The sequence below is a fragment of the Onychomys torridus genome, chromosome 1 (assembly GCF_903995425.1).
Source record: "Onychomys torridus chromosome 1, mOncTor1.1, whole genome shotgun sequence".
NCBI classification, from domain to species: Eukaryota; Metazoa; Chordata; class Mammalia; order Rodentia; family Cricetidae; genus Onychomys; species Onychomys torridus.
In genome coordinates this window covers 59372362-59397524 of record NC_050443.1, presented here as the reverse complement: position 1 = coordinate 59397524, position 25163 = coordinate 59372362, and the positions used below count along the sequence as shown (strand labels likewise).

At 46.7% G+C, this 25163-nt stretch overlaps 1 protein-coding gene across 1 annotated transcript in view; it reads right to left on the bottom strand.

Moving 5' to 3' along the window:
* The window catches only part of Abhd2 (abhydrolase domain containing 2, acylglycerol lipase), an 80098-nt gene that overhangs the window by 49747 nt on the left and 5188 nt on the right, over nucleotides 1-25163 (bottom strand). Inside the window, exons 2-3 of the mRNA XM_036187320.1 lie at nucleotides 8621-8719; nucleotides 6275-6474 (exon numbers count right to left, since the gene is read on the bottom strand). Of these exons, the coding sequence (XP_036043213.1) occupies nucleotides 6275-6468 (194 nt within the window). The 5' untranslated portion in view covers nucleotides 6469-6474; nucleotides 8621-8719. The remainder of the gene's footprint in view (nucleotides 1-6274; nucleotides 6475-8620; nucleotides 8720-25163) is intronic.

Sequence of the window (25163 nt, the reverse complement as noted above, 5' to 3'; positions counted from 1 at the left end):
AAATGTGAGCCAGTGCGGCTTCTGGGTTTCTCTTGACTAACACAGTCGGCATTTGCCAAAATCTGAACACCTCTCACCTACGCTTGCTTATGGAAAATAAGAGACGGAATGATACCACCCACACTCAAGGCCTGGGAGCACCAGTGGTCAAGCATGTGGCTCTTGATCTGGGGTACATGTACTCCAGTGGTGAGGTGGAAAGAGACACAAATTCTCACAAAAGCATATGAGAGGCATCACCTGGAAACATGAGTCACATGCTGGAGAAGGGTGGAGGGGTCACTGTGTCTAAAAGGGAGTAGTAGCTAAGTCAGGGAAGGTGTCTCAGAATGTGATCCAGTTTAAGGTTTTGTTCTAAGACTTACCTTAGTGGGCTGGGGAAACGGCTCCCTGAGGAAAGTGCCGGCCATGCAAGTGTAAGGGCTTCGAGTTTGGATCCCCAACACCCACATAAGAGCCAAGCCTTAGAAGCAGGCAGAACGCAGCACTGCAGGTGTAGGTAGAAGGATAAAAACAAATGGACTTGAGGGACCACTGGCCTACCAGCCTAGCTGAAGTGGTGAATCCAGGCTCTGCAAGAGACCCTGTCTCAAAACATAAAGGTGGAGAGCGACCAAGGAAGACACCCAACATTGACATCTGGCCTTCATACGCACATACACACACCCCTCACAATCCACCCCAAGAAAGGGTATTCTGGTGGAAAACAAAGGAGATTTGGAGTAGCCAGAGGACAGCAGTCCTGTGGGCAGGCCCTCCCTGGGCTATGAGAAAATATCATGAGGGATGGGAATGGACAAGTAAGTTTGGACCACACTGAAGGAGGCTTGAGTGCCGACCTGTTGGAGGAAACCAACTTGCAAGTACTATTATGACATTTGGGTGGGTCAGAGGCAGGGAGGCAACTTGGGCCACTCCCGTGAGGGCTCCTGGGAGTGGTGATTAATACAGCTGGGTGCACAGGTCTTGTGCTGTAGACTCCAGGTCTGTATACTAGACTATATGCAAATGATTACCCCAGAGCACTAAAAAAGGAGACAGCGCCTACTTGTTCCACAGCATGGGTCAGAGAGGACAGACACACAGACAGACAGACAGGAGAAGGCTTCCCACTCCTGCTTATCTTCTTTCGTTGTTCTGTAGTCAGAATCTAAACTGCATCAGATTTTAAGAAACCTTCCCTAACTTCCCTCCTCCTCTTCAGACACAATGACCCTCCACCCTTCTCCAGCATGTAACTTCTACTTCCCCAGGAGGACTGTGAGCAGGGATGTTAATGCTGAAGAGCAAGCGATAAAGGAGGTCTCCCTGATCCACTGTGATAGAAGGAAGCAGGCCCAGAGTGGCTACCCTGCACTCAGGGCTCCCTGGTTCTGCAGGCAAAAGACCTAGGTTCGAATCCTAGCTTACAGTTCTCTAATACAACATCCTTGCAATCCTAGCACTTGGAAGGATGATGTAAGATGGTGAACTAGAGGGGAACTTGGGGTACACGTCAGGTTAGAGGCCAGTTGTAGCTCAATGATAGACAGGGAAAAAAAAAAACAAACCATGCCAGAGGATAGGCAGCAGGCAGCAGCACGGCAGAGCAAGGGTTAAAACGAGCCACCATTCTGGGCCTGGAAATATGCAGCTCAGTGGTAGAGGACATGCCTAGCACACACAAGGCCTTTAGGTCAATTCCTAGCAATACACACACACACACACACACACACACACACACACACACACACACAAAGTGGGAGAGGAGAGAGAAATCAGAAATTACACCATCCTGATTTAGTGGAGGGCACACATATACAGAAGACCCCTGAGATGCTCACTTAAACAGCAATGGTACAATGGTACACTACTTCTTTTTTTTTTTTTTTTTTTTTTTAAAGCTGAGGATTGAACCCAGGGCCTTGTGCTTGCTAGGCAAGTACTCTACCACTGAACTAAATCCCCAACCCTACACTACTTCTTATTAGAAGAATTATAGGTGTTTTTTTATGTGCTTTTTTTTTTTTTTTTTTTTTAAATTTTGGTTTTTCGAAACAGAGTTTCTCTGTGTAGCTTTGCGCCTTTCCTGAAACTTGCTTTGGAGACCAGGCTGGCCTCGAACTCACAGAGACCCACCTGCCTCTGCCTCCCGAGTGCTGGGATTAAAGGCGTGCGCCACCACCGCCCGTGTTTTTAATTTTTAATGAATGAATTGCATTAATATTTTAATTCTGAAGAAATGGAAACCCGTATCACCATCCAGAGATTCCTCATTGCACCTCACTAAGATTTGATCTGCTTGTTTCCCTAAAAGCAAACACTTCTTGAATTGTGAGGTAAATATTGATGTGTTACTAAGTGAACAGCATCCCACTAAAGCCGCCTTCCTCCAGACATCACGGAATTCATTTGTGATGGACCTTTGGGTCAATTATTTTAAAAGCAGACTTACAAGCTGACTTTAATGCTAAGAAACGGACAAAGCTCTCCACTCTTTACTTTGAATATCTACGTTTCATCATTTGTTTCCTATCTGGGCGCAGCAAGAGGCTCTGTCTGGATTTGCATGAAAGTCATAATAAGCAGATGCCTGAGTCAGGCTACCGGGCGACTCACTGTGAATCAGCTGCCCGAGCCTTCCAGCAGAGGCGAGTGTTTGTGGAGCCTGGAGACAGCCTCCTCCTAGGAAAAAACCTTCAAAGTCCCAGGAGAAGTTCTTACCCACAATAGCCATTTCCTACCCTCGGCTTCAAACACAAGTGAAGCCATTCTGGAAATGTGACTCAGAGGAAGATCATTAGAGGACAGTGGCTTCGACCAGAGAGAGAAACAGACGTGCAGGAACTGAAGGCCACCTGGTGGGGGAAACCCTGCTAACAACCTTCCTGTGGGCTAGCCTTTTGCTGTTCTGTGCTTTTTCCTCATCTACCTTGTCCACTTCTGCCCAGGGATGAAAAGGGAACCCATTCTAGACACTCTAGTCTGTCTTAGGTACCCTCGCTGCCAAGGCCAGCTTCCCAATCCTTAATATGACAGGAAAAATAAGTTCGGACTCCAAGTCATTAAGAGGATTAGCTGAGCATGTGGTATAAGCCTTTAATCCCAGCACTCAGGACGCAGAGGCAGGCAGATCCCTGAGTTTGAGGCTATCCTGGTCTACAGAGAAGTTCCAGGACAGCCAGGGTTACACTGTAAGACCCTGTCTGGGAAAAACAAACAAACAGAAGATCCGTTGGCGGAATGTATCCCAGAGGCACTAAATGTGAAGTGCAGGAACACACACCAAGACAGGGTGTAAGGGCGGTGTGCTAACACCACATGAACACGGTGTGCTAACACCACATGAACACGGTGTGCTAACACACGAACACGGTGTGCTAACACCACAAGAACACGGTGCGCTAACACATGAACACGGTGTGCTAACATATGAACATGGTGTGCTAACACCACACGAACACAGACTCTAACATAAAGAAGACCATGAATGGGTAAAACCAAAAACCAAAAACCCAGGGGGAACAGAATCATTTTGTCCCAAAATCATGTCACATTCACATTAGAGGGGGCTTGTGTGTTTGGAATTCCACTGCTTAAATAATATTCCAGTTTGTTCTAGGTAAGCTGGTCCTGTAGCCAAAGAGAAAGATCTTGGAAGCAGACGCTTCCTGGAGAACTTGTCTTTCACGTCCACCTTTTTAAGCCGTCGCTAAGTCCTAAACAAACATCAGCTCTGCCTTTAACCTGGGCATCCCACGCCCTCCTAATCTAGGCTGTGTTGGAAGAAAGCTCGGGACTGGTCAGTGACAGGGGGGACACTGTGTTGATGCCACTGGCTCAGGTGATGTCCCATAAGGATGGAGGAGACATTCTACCACACCAGAAATGAGAGTCAGCCATCTCAAAGCAGTCACTAAGTCACCACCACAGGCTCACGTGGGAATGTGAGGCAGGCAATGAAGAGCAAAGGGAGACTGTAGAACTTTAAAAGAAAAGGAGCTAAGACCCGCTGTAAGCAGCTTTTATTTACAAACAGCACAGAATAGAACATGGGTAGTATCTTTCTGGAGCCCGAAGGCAGTGTTCCCATGGATCCTCCCTCTAAATCCTTGGCACAAATTTACAAACCTACAGGGTTTTAAACACTTTGGTGTTAGGGTTTTGAAAGGGAAGTGTTCCTCCAACAGGCCCATTTATTTAAACCTTGGTCCCCAGGTAGTGGTGCTCTTCTGGCAGGCTGGGGAACCTTTGGGACACGAGGTCTAGACTTAGGGCCACCGGGGTGGTGTGAGCCCACACTCTCTCCAACTGCAGGGCTAAAGAAAAACCTCTACTCCCTAAGTTCCTTCCAGTCAGGCATTTGGTAAGAACTAGAAAATTAGGCAATAAATTTGGGTTTTGTTTTTGTTTTTGGTGTGTGTGTGTGTGTTGTGTGTGTGTGTAAGACTGTCCTGGAACTAACTCTGTAGACCAAGCTGGCATGTGCCACCACCACCCGGCATAAATTTGGTTTTCAAAAGCTCTCTACAAATCAGATGAAGAACTGCGTCTGGTGGTTCCAGGGAGTCTGAAAGTAACTGTAAATGTCACTAGCGAGTCTAAATCAGTGAATTATACAAATGACATATAGGAGAAACATTGAAAAGATAAGGTAAAATGCCAGACAATTTTCAATACACTGTTACTGTGCATACTCTGGGCAGAACAGATTTTTAACTGCAAATATCATGTAATAAGAACACCATCTCCTAGTACGGCGCCTGGTATGTGGCGCCGACTGTGTTGGGTCAGATCATCACAAGGGTAATTTCAAAGACAACTGTGATATTTATGTTGTACACACATCATTCAGTGAGGACCTCTCTGGCTCTGGAGCCACAACATCATAGTCCTGGCTGTAAGACACTGCACTGGAGACCACCCCAAACACCCAAGGGCCACATGGAAGCTCCCCCATCGTGGCCACTAGCCTCTGAAAATCAACCAAACGCAGAGACCGCACAAAGCAAGAACAACTCTCAGATGCCTGTCACCCTTTGTCTGCTCCTAGGAGACAATCACTCACTCAGTCACCAACTCCCCAGAAGAGGGTGGAGGGAGAGCTTCTGCCCTGTCTCCAAGTGTTAGAAACCCACCAGGCATGTGCTGAGGACATTGTTACTGGAGACACCTCTCTCCACAGCCACAGCGCAGCCTTGAAGCATGAATGGAGCAAGCTGGGAGATGCACGAAGGGAAAGACAGAGTTGATGGACTGAATGGAGTGTGGGAGGCCAGCTCCCACCTTTTCAAAGGGTTCCTATGAGGAGGAGAGAGGGATAAGAAACTTTTAGATAAAAGATAGCAAAGAGGAGACAGACAGAGACACAGGAGAGCTTCAGGGGGAGGGCCTGGATCAAGACCCAACGGTCCCTTCTGTCCGACCCTTCTGCCGCTTCAAAAGGGCTTTTTATAACAATGCCAAGGGGCGGGGCAAAAGACCTCCTTGCTAGATCAAAGCACACCTGGTAACCACACCCGTGGGTCAAATCACCCCCTTATGCCGCCCTGCTGGGTAAAGCAAGCTCAGCTTCTCAGACCCTGAGTAAGTTCTCACTAGGAAACCTCTGTGGGTCTCTATAAAGGAGGACATGGACTGCTTCTGCCTGGGGCTTGGTTGAGCTCCAGAGGAAGACCATGGTTTCCTCCTCATCCCCCAGAGGTATGCCACTCGCCTCCAAAACGCAGGTACAGCCCACAGGGATCAGAGGAGGCACTCCCTTCAAGTGTGCTCTTTTGGTTAGTGCTCTGGATACGCTTTAATGTCCAGGGGATAAAGAGGACCCCACGGCAAGGCCTTTGTGGTTCTCAGTGACTTTGGATAAGGATGGCTTCTCTGTGCTCAGAGTGGCAAGAGTTAAACTATTACCCAAGGTTTCATATCTACCTAAAAATGTCTACTGTTTTCTGAAAAGTCCTTGTCATGGATGATGACACCATGCTGGGAACGACAGGAAGTTTCTAAGCAACAGAGATACGATTCTTTTCTCCCACCGTTCATTATCTAAACGCTAGCCAACTACCGAGACTGTTTCTCACCCCAGCCAGGCCATTTTCCATCTGTGCCGTACACGTGCATTATGAGATCCATTGTTTGCTTGCTTTGTGGTGCTGAGACTAGACCCTGAGTCGTCAAGCTAGATCCCAAGCAAGCCCACACCCGATAAGGAACATCCTTCAGCTGGAAAGGTTCTTGGAACATCGCACAAACCAAATAGAACAGAAGGTGGGGACAGGCAGGGCAGTGGACTCACTCTTTGGTCAGAAGGGGGCAGGATTTGAGCAGGAAGCGTGACAGCCCCGAGTCCTGGAAGTAGAGGTCAGGAGGGGCAGTGGGGCTCTTCAGGTTCAAGCACCGCACGACGACGTAAAGAACAGCAGCTACGGCAGCTAGCTTCACCCCGTCAAACACGGCGGGGAGCTCGGGGGTCTCCAGCATGGCATTCATCTTGATCTAGAGAGCAAAGACACAGGTCTCATGGACATGGCCAGGGCGAGGAGGGTGGAGCCCACCTCCTGGCAGAGGCATGACTCACTCTGGACGTGCTTCACACATGCCCAAAGGGTGCTCCACAGACACCCCCGCCCCCCCCCATCATCATCACCTGACAACACCAACACCCAGCCAATACCCACAACCACAAAAACAGTTCTGAGTGTTGACTGAGGAGGGTGCTATGTTCTTCCTGTCATGATGGTCCCAAGATGAACACATTGGAAAATGTACAGTAATAGAGTCTTTCTGAGAGCGGGAAAGTAAGGTCGGTTAGGAAGGGTTGGGGGAGAGCTTTGATGTCTGTGAAGAAGCCACTTAAATCTCTGCAGACTTCACAGCACCTGGAGCGCCAGATGTGTTAAGTGTTTCCAACCTTGAACAGCCACTAGTACAGGTAAAGCTGGACTTGTGCTGGCCCCACCTCTCTATTTTCAGAGCGGGCTGAGAGAGAGCTGCCTAACTCAGTCATTTGCTCCAGAGTCCAGACTCCAGAATTCTATTCAGACTTGGCCTACATCATCGTGGTCCTGGCTCCTGGGGCTTTCGGGCAATGTGAAATGGAGCTAGTCACTTAAAGCAGTTCTTCCCCTCCAGGAGGTACCTGAATGCAGCTAACAGTCCAAACTGGGCCAACGACAGACCAAACTCAACCACTAGACCAAAATTTAAGATTACAATACAGAAAATACACATGCATATCTGATTTCCAACACGGTGTCTTAATATTTCACCTTTTGAGGTAAGCATTCCCTAATATACAAAGCTTTCACCCACCACTTCAAATACATAAAACCAAATATCAATGACAAAAATCTCATCTTTTCCTTGCTGCTCTACAGAGTAACAGAAAGAACATCAGCCGTCACTTTAAGGATTGGGGTAAGTAGCCAGGCATGGTGATGCATACCTGTAAGCCCAGAACTTGGGAGGCAGGGTATCGACACAAGGACTTCAAGGCCAGCCTAAACCATCTGACACCCTGTCTCACAATGAAATGAGGGGTGGGGGAAGGCTAGCACAAAACTAACAAAAACAGAAAATGTAATTCTTATAGCCCCGGTAACTATGGTAACAGCTTTCTCTGGAATGATTTCAAGTAGCCGCTGCTAAAAACAGTTATGAGAACTCTGGTAGCCAGTGATGGAGACATAATGGGTAGGGTGGAAAAAAAAATCTCCAAAATGTGTCTACCACACTGAAGACTCTGAGGGACTCCAGAGGGGCCTTGGGGACTCCTCTAAAATCAAAGCGGCACAAACACAGCGCCAACAGACTTTGGGAAACCTCTGGCAAGGTCTTCAATTTGGGAGGAACAGATCAAAAGTCACAGCCTTTTAATTGGCCTTCTGTCATCAAGACAAGAAAAAGATTCTAAAACATTCCTGGAGGGCCAGCAAGACGGTTCAGTGGGTAAAGGCGCTTGCTGCGCTTACTGGTGACCCTAGTTCGATCCCCAGAACCTCATGGTGGGAAGGAAAAATGACTGACTCAGCAAGTTCCCTGACTTCCACATACGCTATGACATGAGCCTGTCCACATCCACACATGAAATAAACGCTTTAAAAAGTTAGGGTTGTCCTCCACTACACAGCCAGCTTGGGATGAGACCCTGTCTTAATAACAAATAATATTAATTAATTAAAAAGAAAACATTCCTAATACAATTTTAAGGGTTTTATTTATTTATTTATTTATTTATTTATTTATTTATTTATCTATTTATCTTTTTTTTTGCAATACAGGGTTTCTCTGTGTAGCCCTGGAACTCTCTCTGTAGACCAGGCTGGTCTCAAAACTCAGAGATCCACCTGCCTCTGCCTTCAAGTGCTGGGATTAAAGGCACGTGCGACCATGTCCAGCCCTGAAACCCAGTCTTAAAACAAAAGCAGAAATGAAAAATCTACCAGAAATTCCAAATTTCTCTGATTATGTGCTGGTAAACGGTAATAAAGTTTGGAAGTGGTTCTCAGTCCTCCTTGCTGGAGTGAGAACAGAGGCTGCCACCTCAGCTTTGTCTCCTTGCTGGATCCTTCCCTTCCAACAGCCATGCACTACTTACTACAACGCACGGGGAGAAACAAAGATGAGTCTCAGCAGGACATACCTATGTTGTTATTCCTCTCGCGGAGAATGTGGATTTTCCTCCAAGAGTTGTACAGTTGGGCCAATCCGCTCTGATCTTGTATTCAAATTAACCTAAAAGCTGAACAGAATCGGATGTGGGTAAGGTTTTGAAGAACGAGAAAGCAACCCTCCATTTTGTGTTGTTTGGAGATGGTCTCCGATATACCATGCTGACTGGCCTTGAATTCATTGCACCCTCCTCCTATACTTCCCAAGTGCTGTACTACAGGCATGTGCCACCATGTCTGGCCAACAGCCCATTTTAATTGAAACATAAACAGTCTACTTTTCCTTTCTCTGCACTTAAAGTCTTTAGGGGAAAGGGCAATTTCTTTAATTAACATGTCTGCCATGGTCTTGGATGTTCTCACAAACTGGCTGTGGGGAGGCTTTGTGACCCCACCAAGATGTGGGGCTCTCACTGGCTCCAGAGACAGGTTTCTTCCATGGACTAAAACTCAAGCTACTTTTGCTCTTTATCCCACAACAGGGTCCTGAACAGTGCTGACAGGCCAGGTGTCGCCGCTGTGACACATGACGTAGCTGAGAAGGCTGTAGAGCGAGAAAGCAGGGCAGGTGAGTCACGCCCTTTCTCCAGACATACAGTAATGGTGGGGAAGATGGGAGCTCAGGGACCTAAAAGGCGCAACAACAAGGTCCAAAACTACCAAAGCAAACTGTGCACAAAGCTCTCTTCTTCAGGAATACTAATTCATTTACTCCTCCCAGGCCCTATGAGACAGATGCTAGCATCACTCCATTTTACAGGTGGGGAAACTGATGCCTACAAAGATTAAGTTTGCCCAAGGTCATGAGGCTGGCAGGCAGAAAGGCCAAGGTTCACTTCTGACTCCAGAGACCTTGGTGTGGTGCTACTTGAAGGCCACCGAGAGAAGTAGCAAGGAAATGAATGGTCTGGGGGACAAACGCAGAAGACACTAAAGCTGGCCCCAAGTCACAGGTACGCAGGCAGAGCTGGTCCCCAAGCTCCCTTGGTTTCTGACTCACCACACTAAAACCACTCAAGAAGGAAATGAAAGGCAGGTGAAGGCGAGGCTCACTAACCTTCACAGCCAGCCTACTCTACTTCACATTTGTATGAGCTCTTCACAGTCCAAGGCAAATTAGCCACAGGGGCCAGGGTGTGGTGAGGTAGGAACTAAAGAGAAGTGTCCCCAGCCACATCACAGGCCACCTGGGCCCACCAGGCCCAAAGGCTCAGCTGCAGGATGAAAACAAGACACAGCCCAGACTCAAGATCTAAGCTGCCAGCCCACAGCCTGGTGTTATCTTTGCCTGGCTTTCACAGTGTGGGTGAGAGTTTCACTGTCGCTCAGGCTGGCCTTGAACTCTTGGCAATCCTTCTGCTTCAGGCTTTTATGTACTGGGATTAGAGATGTGAGTCACCATGCCTGGCTTTGCCTGGCATTTGCGGGAAAATTTGTTCATTAGTTGTTAAATATCAAATTGCAAGCAAAAATCTGTACTTCTGGTTTTTCTTAAAAAAAAAAAAAAAAAAAAACCCAAAACAAACAAACAAAACTAAACAAACAAAAGGCCAAACCAGAAGATTTAGTAAAACAGAGCCTGCCATGGCAACAATGAATGTGGCTGAAGGGCAGCTGCTCCTCCAGACACAACATACTCCTGTGAAGTCTTTGATGCTGAGCCCACCACCCCTGGCCCAATTTAATCATTTCTGGTACCTGAATCATCCCTATAATTATCTTCCAGAACATGTAATCCTTGGAAAAACCTATCTAAAGTCCCTCCTAGCCTTGCGTAAGTCTGTACTGGCTAAATATTTAAAACTAGCAAGTATATGCACAAATGATAAAACCATAGCAAAGTTTTGAAAGTCAAAATGTCAAAGCTTATAAGATGCGTATGGTTTACTTTACTCTTCATCAATTAAAGTCTATTTATGCCTGAAACTTCCCATAAACTATCTGAGGTAACTTCGACAAAGCACTTCTACCTGGGAATGTGTCTCGCTGAGTGAACTGACGTACTCCCGCCCCCTTGCAGCTAGGTGAGTCAATCTGACTAAATCCTGGCAATTCTAAATGGTCTGGTTTTAAGAAAACTCCTTAAAAAGCAGTCGGCCCTCCTTCTTCCTTCCCTTCCTGCCTCCCCAAAATGCAGACAATATGGCTGCAACTCCAACAGGCATCTTGGGCCACGAAATAACCTTGGAGTAACTCTAAGCCTATTCAAAACAGTAGACTAGAAGGTGAATTAGTGGAGCCACCCTATCAGACCTAGGTCTCCTATTTAGAATTTGTTTTATGTAAAATAGTCCACACCCTGTTATTTCTAGATGCTTTCACTATACAATTTCCAATGACACATAAGGAAATACTATATACCTCTGTGATGCTAGGAGCATCAATTGCCAGGTGGAAGATGCTTTTGCTGCTACTGGTAAGAGTGTTTTAATTTATTTTCAAAGTTCATAATGCCTTGAACTATTTTGTTACTAGAGAAAAAGCTTTAAGGGCTAGGGGTAGAACCTTTCTAAAGAGTGCAAAGCATTGGGTTCATTGCTTGGTACCACAAGGAAGGAAGGAATTCATGAATGCATTCACACTAGCTGGCTTTCAGATAGCAACTAACAAAATAGACGAAAAAAGTTAAAATCTAGTACAAAGAAAATAAACACACTAACAAACACAACTATATATGTGGTCCAGCGAGATCAACTCTGGGTTTTCTGCCCACCAGAGGGGAAAGAGAAATCTAGTCAATGGGGTCGCCAAGTGGGAGGAGCTAATAACAGCGCATTCTGACCCTGGGGTACAGGACATGCACTCAGGAAGGGAGGGCTGTTCTGGAACGAATTATTTTAGAGATGTGCAGGACTTTATAGAGGAGGCTTCCATTGACAGACAGTGCCCTCCCACAACTTCTTTTAAATAGCAAATGCAGCAAAGAATTGATTTCCTCAACCCTTGAAAAATGACAAGGTTTTCAAATTCAATTCAGGGCAGACAATTTCATGGATTATGACCCCAATTTACAGCCTTGGCCCAAGGCTTGAGCCTGAGGGTCCTAGGCAGCAAGCCAGTTCTGCATGCCCCTAGGGAGGGCACCCTTAAATCCTAGCAGGCTTAAGTAGCTGACGACTTACTGGGTGCTTAGCATGGCACAGAACCACAATTAAGTGCCATCTGCATACGACCAGGGGGAAAGCAACCTAAGGGTCTAGGGACTTTAGGAACTTAGAGATGAGAATGCTTGAGCAAAGAAAGGCCCAGAACAGCTACATCCGGAACGGAGCCTCAGGGTATCAAGTCTAGGACTTCAGAAGTGTGTGTATGTGTGTGCAATGAGTATCTACCTACCTACCCATCAGTCTATGTAGGTATTAAACTAGGCAATTCCAAAACAAAGCTCTTCCGATCCATTTCGACTCATCTTACGTTGTTACTTTATGGTGGTTACTCTCCATTTTTCTTCTTTGCAAATCTGACCTGGCACTTAACATTAAACATTCCGAACTTTGTCTAGACACATCAAGCTTAGGCTCTATGGCTGTACTATCCTGAATGTGCCATATTCCATCTGATCTTGGGAGTTAAGCAAGGTCGGGCCTGGGCATCACTCAGATGGAAGAGATACCAAACTCAACGCCTTGAGCTACTTTGAGTGCTCCCCGGCTCCATTTTCTAGGCAGACGAAATCCAGTTGAAAGGAACCCCTAGCAGTCTTAGACGGGGAAAACAAGTCACGGGAGGGCTGGTGGGCGGGGTGTGTGAGGGAAGGGAGCCAGCCTTTCCCCTACCTGTCTTCATCGAGTTGGGCTCCCATGTACTTATGCCAATCTTTTTTTCTGTGGGTTACCCTCCACTCCAGTGCTGTTATGAGAAATTCCAGTGCTGTAACTGATAGTTAGTATTCTATTTGTCATCTATGTATCATCCAAAACAAAATGCAGAGGGCTGCCAAATGTCCAGCATCTGGTCATTAACAGGGCTCTCCACATTGCTGCTGGACTCTAAGACCTGCTTGGCTGGTATTTCCACCTATGCTGGAGGCCTGGGCTAGCTTCCCACGCTTTTCTCTGCTCTCCCATGGCCAAGAGTATCATTTAGGATGGAGGCCCCGAGACCTGGGACCTAGAACCTGTTCTGCCTAGCCACCTTGAAAAAGTCACTTAGCTTTTCAGGCCCTAAGGATCTCAGCTGTAAAAGGAGAGGCTTGGATTAGAGTAGAGAACTCTTTCAGTTTGAAATGCCTGAGATTCTGGGGAGACAATTGCAGCCGTTGGCTAAAATGCACAGGGGGAAAATCTCTCTGTGCTTTGTGACAGAATGCAGTCCCTGACTCAGACCACACAATAAAATTCACAAACCTCAAGGCCTTGGTTCTATCTTCAAATCAATTAAAGTTATATATTTTCAGCTGTGTCATTTGTACCAATATATTCCATTATATTACTCCAGTTAAGTGTCTCACAATATCAGCTATTACCGTCATCTACTAAATTATCTTCCCTTTTCTCTCAGTAAACTTCTTAATATGACACACAGAACTCACACAAAAGACATCTGGTTAAGGAAACAATGAAACAGCTGATGATCTGCTGGGATTACCTCCAGTAAGATTAAATTAGTCCCAGGACATTCTCTTCCAGAGTCCTCCACAGAGGGACCCTGTTAGACTTAATATACCACTGGATAATAGATGGTGATCTTCAAGTTCCCCAAAGGGTTCCCAGAAGTTGGGCATGGTGATATATACCCGGGGTCCCAGTCCTCAGGGAGACAGAAGCAGGAAGACTGTGGGCAAACTCCAGGCCAGTTTGGTCTGGAACACAGTGAGAAGCTCGTTCTTAAAAAAAAAAAGTTTCAAGCTACGTTGTTCCTGGTTTTATGCCAACAGCCTTCCAATATTCCCACCTTGTCCTGCAGAGGGTCCTTCCTACTGAAGTCAAGCCTGCCTTTAGATTTACCTCCCCTTGCCAGGGAAGTCCATGCCTCTCCCCATCCTGACCCATGACTCTAGGCTAGCACACACAAGGCTTCTGGCAACTGAAGGGGTTAAGGGGTCAAGGAACAACACTCTGCCACAAAAATATGGCCTATGTCCACTCCATATGACGTGGCAAAAAAAGCAGTCAACTGTAGCCAGAAGTTTCTCCAGTCCTGCCCCACGGTCGAGACGAATCTCTCCCACTCGCATCCGGCAGCCATTTGGTCCCAAGTAAACACACAGAGGCTTATCTTATTTATAAACTGTATGGCCTATAGCTTCAGCATTTTGCTAGCTAGCTCTTATAACTTAACTCAGCCCATTCCTATTAATCTATGTGTTGTCACGTGGCCATGGCATCACCGGTCTGCTGCATCTTGTTGCTCCTTTGCCAGTGAGCTTACGTCTCTCTTCCACTCCACCCTTCTCTCTGTATCTCTGCTTGGATTTCCCACCTAGCTGTAAGCTCTCTTGCCATAGGCCAAAACAGCTTTACTTATTATCCAATGGGAGCCACACATACTCACAGCAAACAGAAAGCCATCCCACAGTAGTCAACCCTAGTGTGGGCAGCACAAGACTTTTGAAGAGTGTGGAAAAGAGCCAGTTTCTGCCACTTAACTGAGAAGTCAGAGCTGTCATATGCCAGAGGAGAAGATGGCTAGAAGAAAGTCCAGTGTCCACGTAAGATGTGTGTTTGCACCCTGCAGTTATTTACCACTAGTACAAGCTACTTTTCTATTGTGATAAAATACCAAGTATAAGGTACTTGGGCTCATTGTTCCAGAAAGCTAGAGTTGGTGGTGGTGGGGCAGAAGTGGCGGCAGGAGGCTGAGGATCACATCTTGAACATCAAGCAGGGAGCAGACAAAAACCAGGATTGGCTCCAGCTTTAAAACCTCAGAGTCCACCCGTAGTGACACACCTCCTCCAGCAAGGCCCCACCTCCTAAACCTCTCTAAACAGTGCCGTCTACTGAGAAGTGGGCAATCCCTGACAACCTGGGTCGCACTCCAGGTCTAATACCCCGGGTGTTTGAGCATCTGAGGCAGCAGCTCACAGAACACATCCACATGACCTTCTCCTTCAGAGTTTGGGGAGGATGGAGTGTCTACTTATGTGGTCTGGGCTTTGAAAGACCATCCTTCTTCTAGACCACCACTACTTCAACCTCCCAAGTGATGAGAAAGGCCAGCAATTGCACCAATTTCAAAAGATGCCAAGAGGCATTTATTTTTCGGCATCAGCACTGAGTAACTGGCTGTTTTCCTTTGGTAACTGCTGCAGCTGACTCTTGGGGCCACCCAGGGAGATCAGAGCATGTTTCTCATGCTGAAGGTGCTGGAGCTGAGAGGCTGAAAGCTACAATTTACAAGACCCTTGACTGGCCAGCTGCAGTGACACACGTGCAATCCCAGAACTCTGGAGCTGGAGGCAATGGAAGCAGTGGGTCTTCTATAAAGTAAGACTTAAAACCAAACCAAACCCAATAAAACCACACACACACACACACACACACACACACACACACACACACACACACACACGGCCTTACTGACTTAGACTGACATCTCTTAGAAATTAGATCCTTCAAGATGAAAAGCTGTACAAGGTCACACCTAATTTGATTAAGTAGAAGACATGGTAGATAATTAAATATATTTATGTTAATGTTGCCTTAAATTTCATTAAAAATTCAGACCTTGAAATTCCTTTGTGTGTGTGTGTGTGTGTGTGTGTGTGTGTGTGCAAACTCATTCAAGTGATAGTAGTTTATTTAACTGTATTCTTCTACAAAGTCGTAAGGTCATAATCTGCTTAAGTTTCCAAAGATGGCTTCTGAATTCAGTCAAAAACAAGACCTGGGGCTGGAGAGAAGCCTGCAGGGAAGCCATTTGTTCAGTTCAGGTCTCAGGTTCAGTTCCTAGCACCCACATGGAGGCTCACACCATCCACAACTCCAGCACCAGGGGATCTGATGCCTCTTCTGACTTATGCAGATACCAGGTATACATGTAGAATAAATACATATATGTGGACAAAACACTCATACGCAAAAAATAAACCTCAAAAGTAATTTTTTAAGAAAAGCAAGAACATGAAGACTTACCGTTGAAATGTCAGGAATGGCTACTAACCCACCAGCTTTCACAAAAGAAACTCACTAAACTAAAAATATCTGAAGACTGAGTCACCAGTTAAACATGAACATATAATTGGGCACTTTGCATTTACAGAAATGCTGAAGAGAAGCTGGTCTCTCCCGCTTGCAAAGAAGCTGGGCCGGGGGAGTATGCTGTGTCCTAGAGAATGATGGAGAAACGCCTAGAACCTGCCCCTCCCTGCTCAGAAATGTTCTCTACCCTAAAGAAACCAACCCATGCTGAGAAGGAACAAACAAACAAAACAAAAGCCAGCTGTTTCCTCTAGAAATTCCAGAATCTTCAAAGAGGACATTTCTAAGAAAATATTTTAATAGGAAATTCAATAGTTCCAAATACTGTATTTTTAAAAACCTATACTAAAATTAAACTCTAATATCAAAGCAAATTCTCACTTTACCAGAACCTGACAAACTCCACTGCCTCACTTGCTGCAAGGACAGACATACATACACCCACCACCCCTGCCTCCCTTCTTTTGTGGGGGGTGGGGGTTTCCAGATAGAGTTTCTCTATGTAACAGTCCTGGCTGTCCTGGAAGTCCCTTTGTAGACCAGGCTGGCCTCGGACTCAGAGAGATCACCTGCCTCTATCTTCCAAGTGCTGAGATTAAAGGCGTGCGCCACCACACTGCCCAGCCCTGCCTCCCTTCTTTTCCTCCTTTCTTTATTGACAGAGTCTCACACATTCTAGAATAACTCAGAACTCACAGAGCGGCCAAGGATAACCTCGAGTTCCTGATCCTATGGCCTCCACCTCTCAGGTCCTCTCAAGTGCCGGGATTACAGGCATGTGTCACTGTGCCCAGTTTTACATGGTAGGGCTCAAACCCCTGGGCATCATGCACGATAGGCAAGCAATCTACCAACTGAGCTTCACCGCCAGACCCATCTGCTCCATTTTTTTTTCAGAGATGGGTACAAGTGAAGAGAACAGCTCTGGATCTACAGCGAAAAGAAACTCGGGGGCATGTCCCAGGAGCCACACAGACAAGCGGCCACTCTGCAGACGAGCTTCTAGAATGGAATGACAATGCAGGCGGGAGCCAGTGGGAGCATGGCTATGAAGCTGCCAGTCTTGCATCTCACCGCGGTAAGCATCAAACAGCAGATCTGCATGGAGATCCGACCCATGTGCCCAGCCCTACACCTCCCCACAGGGAAAATGACTCACCCCATCCCCCCCAGGCCTGCTGGAGCTGAGCTTGCTCCTCACCCCCCCCACCGCCCCCTCGGGCCCTCTCAGCTCTGTGGCTCCTGTGATGAATTCTATCAGCTGTGAGAGCAAAGGCTCTCCTCAGGGCTGTACCACTGGGCTCTTCATACAAGGCTAGACAGTGATGACAGCTCCAGCATCTTCATCCTTCTCAGACACATGGAAGTCTCCGAGGGCAAGAGAATGAATGCAGTGTGCTTGGCCTTGGAAGGCACGCTTTACTTCTTCCTTGGAAGCAATGAGCAGAAGCAAGAGCCTCTGCCAGGCTACAGCAGCCAGCTTGGAGGTCACATGGCTCCACTGAGACCCAGTCTCAGATAACAGGTGTGAGCAGCCAACACAGATAAGTACGAATCACTGACTGACACTGAGGCCCCGGGCTAAAAATGAAGGAAGGAGGAGTGGGAGAGACACACACAGCCTCTGCTATCAGGCCTGTGGATTCTGAGAACTGGAACTTCCAGGGCACAACCCAGATGTCAGAGACTCGATGTCAGAGAGAAGCTAAGCATATCCTCTGTACTTCTACCAATGACATCTAGAGGGGTTCTTCCCTGAGCACGCCGTGCCGTGGCTTTGGGTGGGTCTCTGGCTTTCTCTGGATATTTTGAGAGAGCTCGAGGGCCCACATGATCTCTCTGAACAACAAGGGTTTTAGAATCAGAGGCCTTGCGTTTGAACCCTGATTCTGCCAAGTAATCTTAGGTAAATCACGTAAACTTCATGTTAATTGGTACTGTTGTCTAAAAATGAGGGAACATAGGTTCCTTTATAGGCCAAAGGGGGAAAGAGGCTGACTATGGAACTAAAGGAACTATGTGGGTTTAAAAGGTTTTAAAATTATAAAATACCTACAGACATACAAAAGGCTCACAGAACGTGTTAAGCTCCTTAAAGAGAAGCTGCCTTCCTACTTCAGGGTTAGAGAACTGTTCTTTTGAAAGCTACTGTAAGGGACTTTTAACACACGTGGCCAGGCATCTGCCGCCAGGCAGCCCTGAGCTTGGCTTTATCAGATCTTTGCATGGAGGATACTGAACAATCTAGAAAAATAAAAATTCAAAAGGAAGCACACTGGGTTGGTATATTTTGGGGTTTGAGCTAAATGGATTGCTTTGCTAAGTAAAGAAACAGAAGTAAGTTCACACCCTCAAATGTTCCCGTCTCCCCATCCATCCGATACAAACACCCTACTGTTGTTCTGGGCCTCGCTCTCTCTTGCCTCCCACTCTAGAAGCAAAATTTCTGCGCCTTTTTAAAGTCTGAGGGCGAGGCCCAACTGCCACCCTTAGTCTGCCAGCGGCCTTCCTCTTCTGACTTTTGTCCAAATTCGGTTTCACCTATAACAAACAGGCGCCTGCTCTCTAGGTCCACACCTAATCTTCCTCGGTGAACACACTGTGGGGAACAGCAGAGAGGCCCCTGCTGGAGCTCTTCCTCTGTGTCCTGGGGGGTTAGAAAGCTCCCAGCGAGGGAGGTGATTTCAACAGAAGTAGGGCAAAGCCTTCCCACAACTGGGAAGAGGGCATAAGTATTTACCGAAAACTAATCCACCTGCTTCAAGTGGTGGTGCTCTGCAGAGGAGAAGGACAGAGCCTACTGGAGATGTGTTCCTATCCACTGTGAGGGGTGTTGATGCCAAGTCTGGGAGGAGTGCTGCACCAGCTGCACCCTATTCCGTCACTCTACCCTAGCCCCCTGTATCAAAGGCCTCGGTCTTATTTCAGTGGGTAACCACACAGATCTCCAAAGCAGTGGACAGTGCTACCCATGCAGGGGGAAGTACTGAATCCTGAGGGCTGGCAACAAACCCTGAGGAAGTCAAAGAGGAAGCAGTGGGAAGGGAAGAGATAGGGTTACAGCTGGGGATCCTTGAGGAGAGACAGAACAGAAGAAAGTGATGGGATGTGTACAGGTATCAGGGTCACAGCTAAGCTGAGGCTCAGTGTGAGGCAGACAGAACCAGAGGGATAGGTTTGGAGTCGGGACGGACCATGAGTCACTGTGGAATGATGCTTTGGCACTAGTTAGAAGGGGGAATTCCAGGAGCCAGCCTGGAAGATGGCACCATGTTGTCATGGCAGTGGGCAATGAGCTGTGTATAACTTACTGTTCAAGTGTGGGGCTGCAGGTGTGAGGAACGTTGACTTGGCTACTGGAGCCCGACTCTCTGTTGGGACATGTATTGTCATTCACCACTGGAGCCACAATGACAATCCTTGATGACATATAACTCATTTTGTAGGAACTTCTGTATGGCGGCCTATCTCCTGTAGACTCTAAGACCACAGTGGCCTACCTCGACAAGTAAATGCCCACGCATGACCAGAAAATTTGCTAGTCTCATATCTTCATAAAAATGATGAGGGGTTGGAGATTTAGCTCAGTGGTAGAGCACTTGCCTAGCAAGCACTAGGCCCTGGGTTCGATCCTCAGCTCCACGTTTAAAAAAAAAAAAAAAAAGAATGATGAGTCACCTCTTAATAATCTCCCTACTGGATTAGCCTTTCTAATGAAATCTTCCTATTGGCATTCTACACAGATGGAAGGAAACTCGGGGTGTGGAGCTCATAGTGGACATCTTGTAAACAGATTGAGCCAGCAGGAAAGACTCAGTTAGCCTGAATTATCACCACTGTGAGCCCTGAAGCAGAATTTCCTTGCCAGGACATTCCATTCAGTTCAGAGGTGGGCAGCTGCCTTGCTGCTGTGGGCTGAGAGAGAAAGCTCAATGTGACCCGGGCTGGTGGCAGCTTTTGAGTATTTTAAAGACCATCTTGAAGATCTGGCAAACCATTTCTCCATCCAAAATGAAGGTTTTCAATTTTCTGTCATTCAGAGAAACTACTGACCAAGGCTATATTTCTCTTCCTCTCTTCCCTGTGTGACTAAAGAACACCTCAGGAGGCCAAAATGTAAGAAATCGACTTCAGACACGGCCGTCTCACAAATCATAGTAACTCACAGTGGAAACGAGCGGTTGTAGGTAGAAGGAAGGAACTGATACACACTGCAGACCTTTAGAAGGCACAGCCTTCGGCAGCTCTGGTGAGAGAGTTGATGCCACAACATTCTCTGTAGTGTTTTCTAGTGGACATAAGCTCATTTGAATAGCATAATCCTAGGTTAATCTAGACCAAGAAGCCAGTCGGATTATAAAATAAGCTTCCTTTTTAGCATCTGAGGGAAACAGAAGTCCTTTAGAACAACTGGTGTCCCACAAGGTTTCCAGCTCCTGAGAGACGTCCTCTGATTTGTAGAGCTGGCGGGGAAGGGGCTACTCCTGGGCTCTCCGGAAAGACAGACAGCCTAAAGTACAGCTGCACTGCAAAGCACTTGGATGACTCGGGCAAGTTTCTTAACCTCTTGGCACCTCATTAAATGGATATACTAGGACCTTCCTTGAAGAGTCATGGAGAGGCTTAAATGAGGTAGACAGGGTCTAGCACCCTACACCAGAGCATCCTGCTTTTATGAGTTTAAAGATACAAACACTATGCAGACTTGGCAATGGTATGTATGCTCACCAGAGAAGGCAAAGAAGGCGCTTCCTGTATCTGAGACCAGAGGACCTCATTCCAGAACCAAATAACAGCTCCTTCAGCTTGGAGAGTCTGCTGCTGTCTGATCTGCCTGAGTGCCTTCACCACCCTCCCACCCCCAACATTACCAGGCGCCAAGGAAATGATTGGACCACTTGTATGTGCATACATCCCCTACACACACACACACACACACACACACACACACACACACACACACACACACTCTAGTACACAGTCCTTATCTTATTGCAGACCACTAACTTCTCCATCACCCACCCATCCTTGTCCCAGGATCTAATACACATTTGGCTCTGACATCATTATCTTTAGCACACTGGATTTTAAAACAAGGAACAGAACTAGATGATGGGAAGTGTTCTGCTTTGGTAGCTCCACAGTTTATCAAGTGTTGGTGACATTAATACATGACCTCAATTACTCCCTAAACAAGGCACGGGATGCATTTGTGTTGACAGTGGAGGCCAACTTCATAATTTACTATATACAAAGTGTATGCTCAGATATTACCTCATTTGGTACTTGCAGCAGCTCTTGAGTGTTATGAATGTAAGCAAGGAAACTGAGGCCCAGGGACCCTTCCCTGTGCTAGGCTCTAAGGAAAGGCTCTAGGAACATGGTGTGTGTGGTGGGGAGTTGCCATGTCAGAACTGCATGGAGCCTACCACCTCAGCCCCCTTGACAGGAGTTCTCTAGGACCCTTCCCATTCAAAGACAGACATAAAGACATTTGCATTCCTCCTATGAGCTCTATGGTGACAATGTCAGTGCCACGCCCACCTTCCTCTGTCAAGGCTAAAATAACCTGTTGTGGATGTCATTAATGACAGACCAAAGGAAGGGGCTAGTTTCTAAATTGGGAAAACTATCCTTGGCTATCTCTTCTTCTTGGCGTTTCCCATCATCTCATTGTTCAGAGGACACATTTTTTCAATGGCATTGACAAGAGTGAGTGAGCACTTTATGTGAATTTTGGACTCGAAGAGGGAACTGCAGCCAGAGTGCTTGGAAGCTGAAGTTTACTTATGAATACAGCTCAGGCCCGCCAGGGAGTGCGGAGCTGGAACACAGTGAGCCTCCCTTGGGCTAACCAGATTTACAGTCAAGAGATCAGCCAAGCCTGGGCATGTTCAGGGTTGTGTGGCTGCAGAACGATTACATTCAATGAATGATTGCATGCTGGATGCTAAAAGGATTACTGTTAACTTTTTTTAAAAAATGTTAGATGTGTAATAAAAGAGTATGTTGAAGAGATATCATGGAAATATTCACAGATGCAATAATATGTTTGGGGTCGACTTTAAGATAAATGTGGGCTGGGCGGTGCTGGTGCATGCCTTTAATCCCAGCACTCAGGAGGCAGAGCTAGGCGGATCTCTGTGAGTTCAAGGTCAACCCAGGCTACAGAGTTAGTTCCAAGAAAGGCACCAAAACTACACAGAGAAACCCTGTCTCAAAAAAACGAAAGAAAAAGAAAGAAAGAAAGAAAGAAAGAAAGGAAGGAAGGAAGGAAGGAAGGAAGGAAGGAAAGAAGGAAGGAAGGAAGGAAGGAAGGAAGGAAGGAAGGAAGGAAGGAAGGAAGGAAGGAAGGAAGGAAGGAAAGAAAGAAAAAAGAAAGGAAGGAAGGAAGGAAGGAAAAAAGAAAGAAAGAAAGAAAGAAAGAAAACGAAAGAAAGAAAGAAAGAAAGAAAAAGAAGAAGATAAATGTGGGTTGGGAAAAGTAGCCAGAAGAATATAGGAAACTCCATTACTTATAAGCTGGTGATAGGCCCTGGGGCCACAGGGGCTCACTGCACGATTCTGTCTATTGCGTATCTTTAAAATTTCCACAATAAAAAGCTAACAAATGAATGAGTGGTTATTTAGTAACAGAACAAGAGCCTTGGAGCCAGTGAGAGCCAATTCACCCCCAGCTTTCCTCTCCAGTCAAGTTCAGGGCAATGGCCCCTGTCACTACCACAAATCAGCCTTGGCTGCCGGCTGCTGCCCTTCTGACATTGTGTTTAGGTGATGCGATGTGACTTATTTTACCCAAATATGACTTATCATACTGTTTCTTCATTTGAAAAGTTCCTGCCTCTTTTCTGTGCTAAGCCCATATTTGTATTTTTCTCTATAATGGGGTTTCCTGGCTCCAATTCATCAGGATCTCCCACATAGAAATGAAGAGTACCAAGGCTGTATGTGTGGACTCTAATATTATTAGTAATCCTAACATTCCACATTAGACCTTTCAAGTTTTTCCAATTATCATTCACATAAAATAAAGAAAGACCGAGTGCTCAGTGTTCCTCTAATGTGACCTCAGGAAACCTCACGAACAGACCCTGGGCCCTGGATTGGGAAATTTTAGCCCAAGGTCGGAGTGCTGGTACTATGGAGGCAAGCAAACAGGACCTGGGACCCGATGAGAAGTCACCCCCTGACAGGCTACATCATGGGCTTAATAGGCTTACACACATGCTTCAGAAAAATGCTCGAGTTAACACTGCCAGGTGCTTTACCTAATCCTAATCCTTACGTAATGTTGCTGAGTTTACAGCTCAGCCTCCTCCCCACTTTTCACACATGAATGAATCCAGACCCCAAGGAGTTAAAGAAGAATTTCCCCTATCAGTTTTATACCTCTCTAACGTGCTGGAAACTCATGGTCTGGACCACCTGACCTGGAAGCCCACCAAAAGGTACCACTTCCACAGAAAGCTGGACCCAATGGATACTCTGCTTTCCAATACTTAAGGAAACTGGAAAAGGTGAGGCCCCTTCATGAGTACAGTCTTCTGCAGATGTGGGTCCTCCCAAATGCCATGGTTCAACAGCCATCAGGACGACCTTCTGACCTGGGTAGAAGAGTCCTGTACTGTAAGACACCTGACTCTCTTCGATGCTCACATATCTGCCGGCATCTTTATTCCTAAATAAAATAAAGGTTTGGGTTTGCTTTGTTTATTTGAAAAGCGATGTTACGTTTGCTTTCTTTATTTCAAAATTCTAAATTTGAGTGAACTTGTGCTGTACTTCCTGATTTTTTTTACACTGCCCTCACTGACATGACCAAGCAAACAGTACACACACACACACACACACACACACGTCCAGAGTGGTGTACAAACTGGGGGCGCTTGCTGGGAGCTTTGGTCTCTTATTGGAGAAAGGATGGAGAAGAAGAACTAATCACAACACCCCCTGTCCTCGCTGCGCACGAGAGGTATCTGAGGTACAAACGGAGGGATGCCGTGGGAGCCCGGAAGTGAGTGAAGACCAGGAAGTGATGAGTCAAGACTGGCTTCACTGACTAACATCTTGAACATTCAATCATTTCCAAGGTGACTTTAAGCCAGACTCAGAGGAAAATAAAAGCAAGATGGAGGCTGAGACACATTCAAAGAAAAGCCAAAACCCATAGGCAAACTCCAGGAACCACGAAAGACCAAAAGACCACGTTTAAATCAGTGTGGTTATTTAAAACACAAGGATCGCCAGGGGAAACTCCAATGTGAAGAACCAGGAAACCCTCTCCTTAGCCCCAAAGCAAGCTTTAGTTAGCAAGGCCGGCTTGGATCAGAACTTGGAAGTGGCAACACGATTTGGAGAGCCTGGGAAACACTGCCAGTCAGGTCAACAAAAGTGTGGACAGATCTGGGGGCAATAGAAGTTGCCAGAGCTGGTTCTTCCTGAGGCAAGAGAAAAGAGGTGTGGCACTTATTAATGCTCCTCAAACAGGAAGTCCGAGGGGAAAGGCAGGCTCCTCTCTGCTGTTCAAAGGTGAGAACACAGAGCAAGCTGTGGTGCAGAACACAGGGCCGGACACCAGGAGCTGGAAATGAAGCTCTCTGGATACCAGAGAACACAGCGAACTGACTCTGGCATGGCCAGCATGTTCTGCCCAAAGGGCACGGTTGGTCGGGGCCCAAGGGTCTAGGTGTCCCTCATTCTCCACTGTCCAGCTCTCCTTCACAGGCTGACCTGAAGAAGCTTTCTGTCTCTCCAAGCATTTTTCAGGCTCAGACTCCTAGTGAGGGACTAGGAGCCAGAGAGATCCCTGACAGGTAGATAGACAGGGAAAGAGGATCGATCCCATATAAATAATAAAATGCAACCTTCCAGCTTCTTCCTCACCCTCTCACCCTGACAAAGGCCTGGCAGGTTTTCTGCCCCACCAGCAGACACGCTTCTGGCTGACCTGTCCAGGCTGTCAGATATTCAAGGCTGGTCCCCAACATGTTTAGTTGATGCTGTGAGCCTGTCAACGTCTTTCTTTGTTTGAGTTGACCAATCCAAAATAAGGGGAAGAGGACCCACCCCAGGCCCAGAAACACAATTTCCAGCCCTAGTGGGGGTGGGGGGAAGTGATGGGGTGATTTCGGTTTCTGACCGGCCTCTCCACTTCGTGAGGAGTCCTTCCTTCTCTCTATGCGCTTTGCTCTCTGTGTGTTAGTTCACTTTTAATAGTCTGTTGCCTGTTACTGCCTGCTAAGTCTGAGATTCTCTTTTCCTGCCTTTAATTCTTCAACTAGTGGAGAAAATAAACCAGATCGAGACCCTAAAACAGCAGAGTAGGACAAAGAGAAGAAAAACATCTGTCTCCAAACTACCACAGAATGCTTTA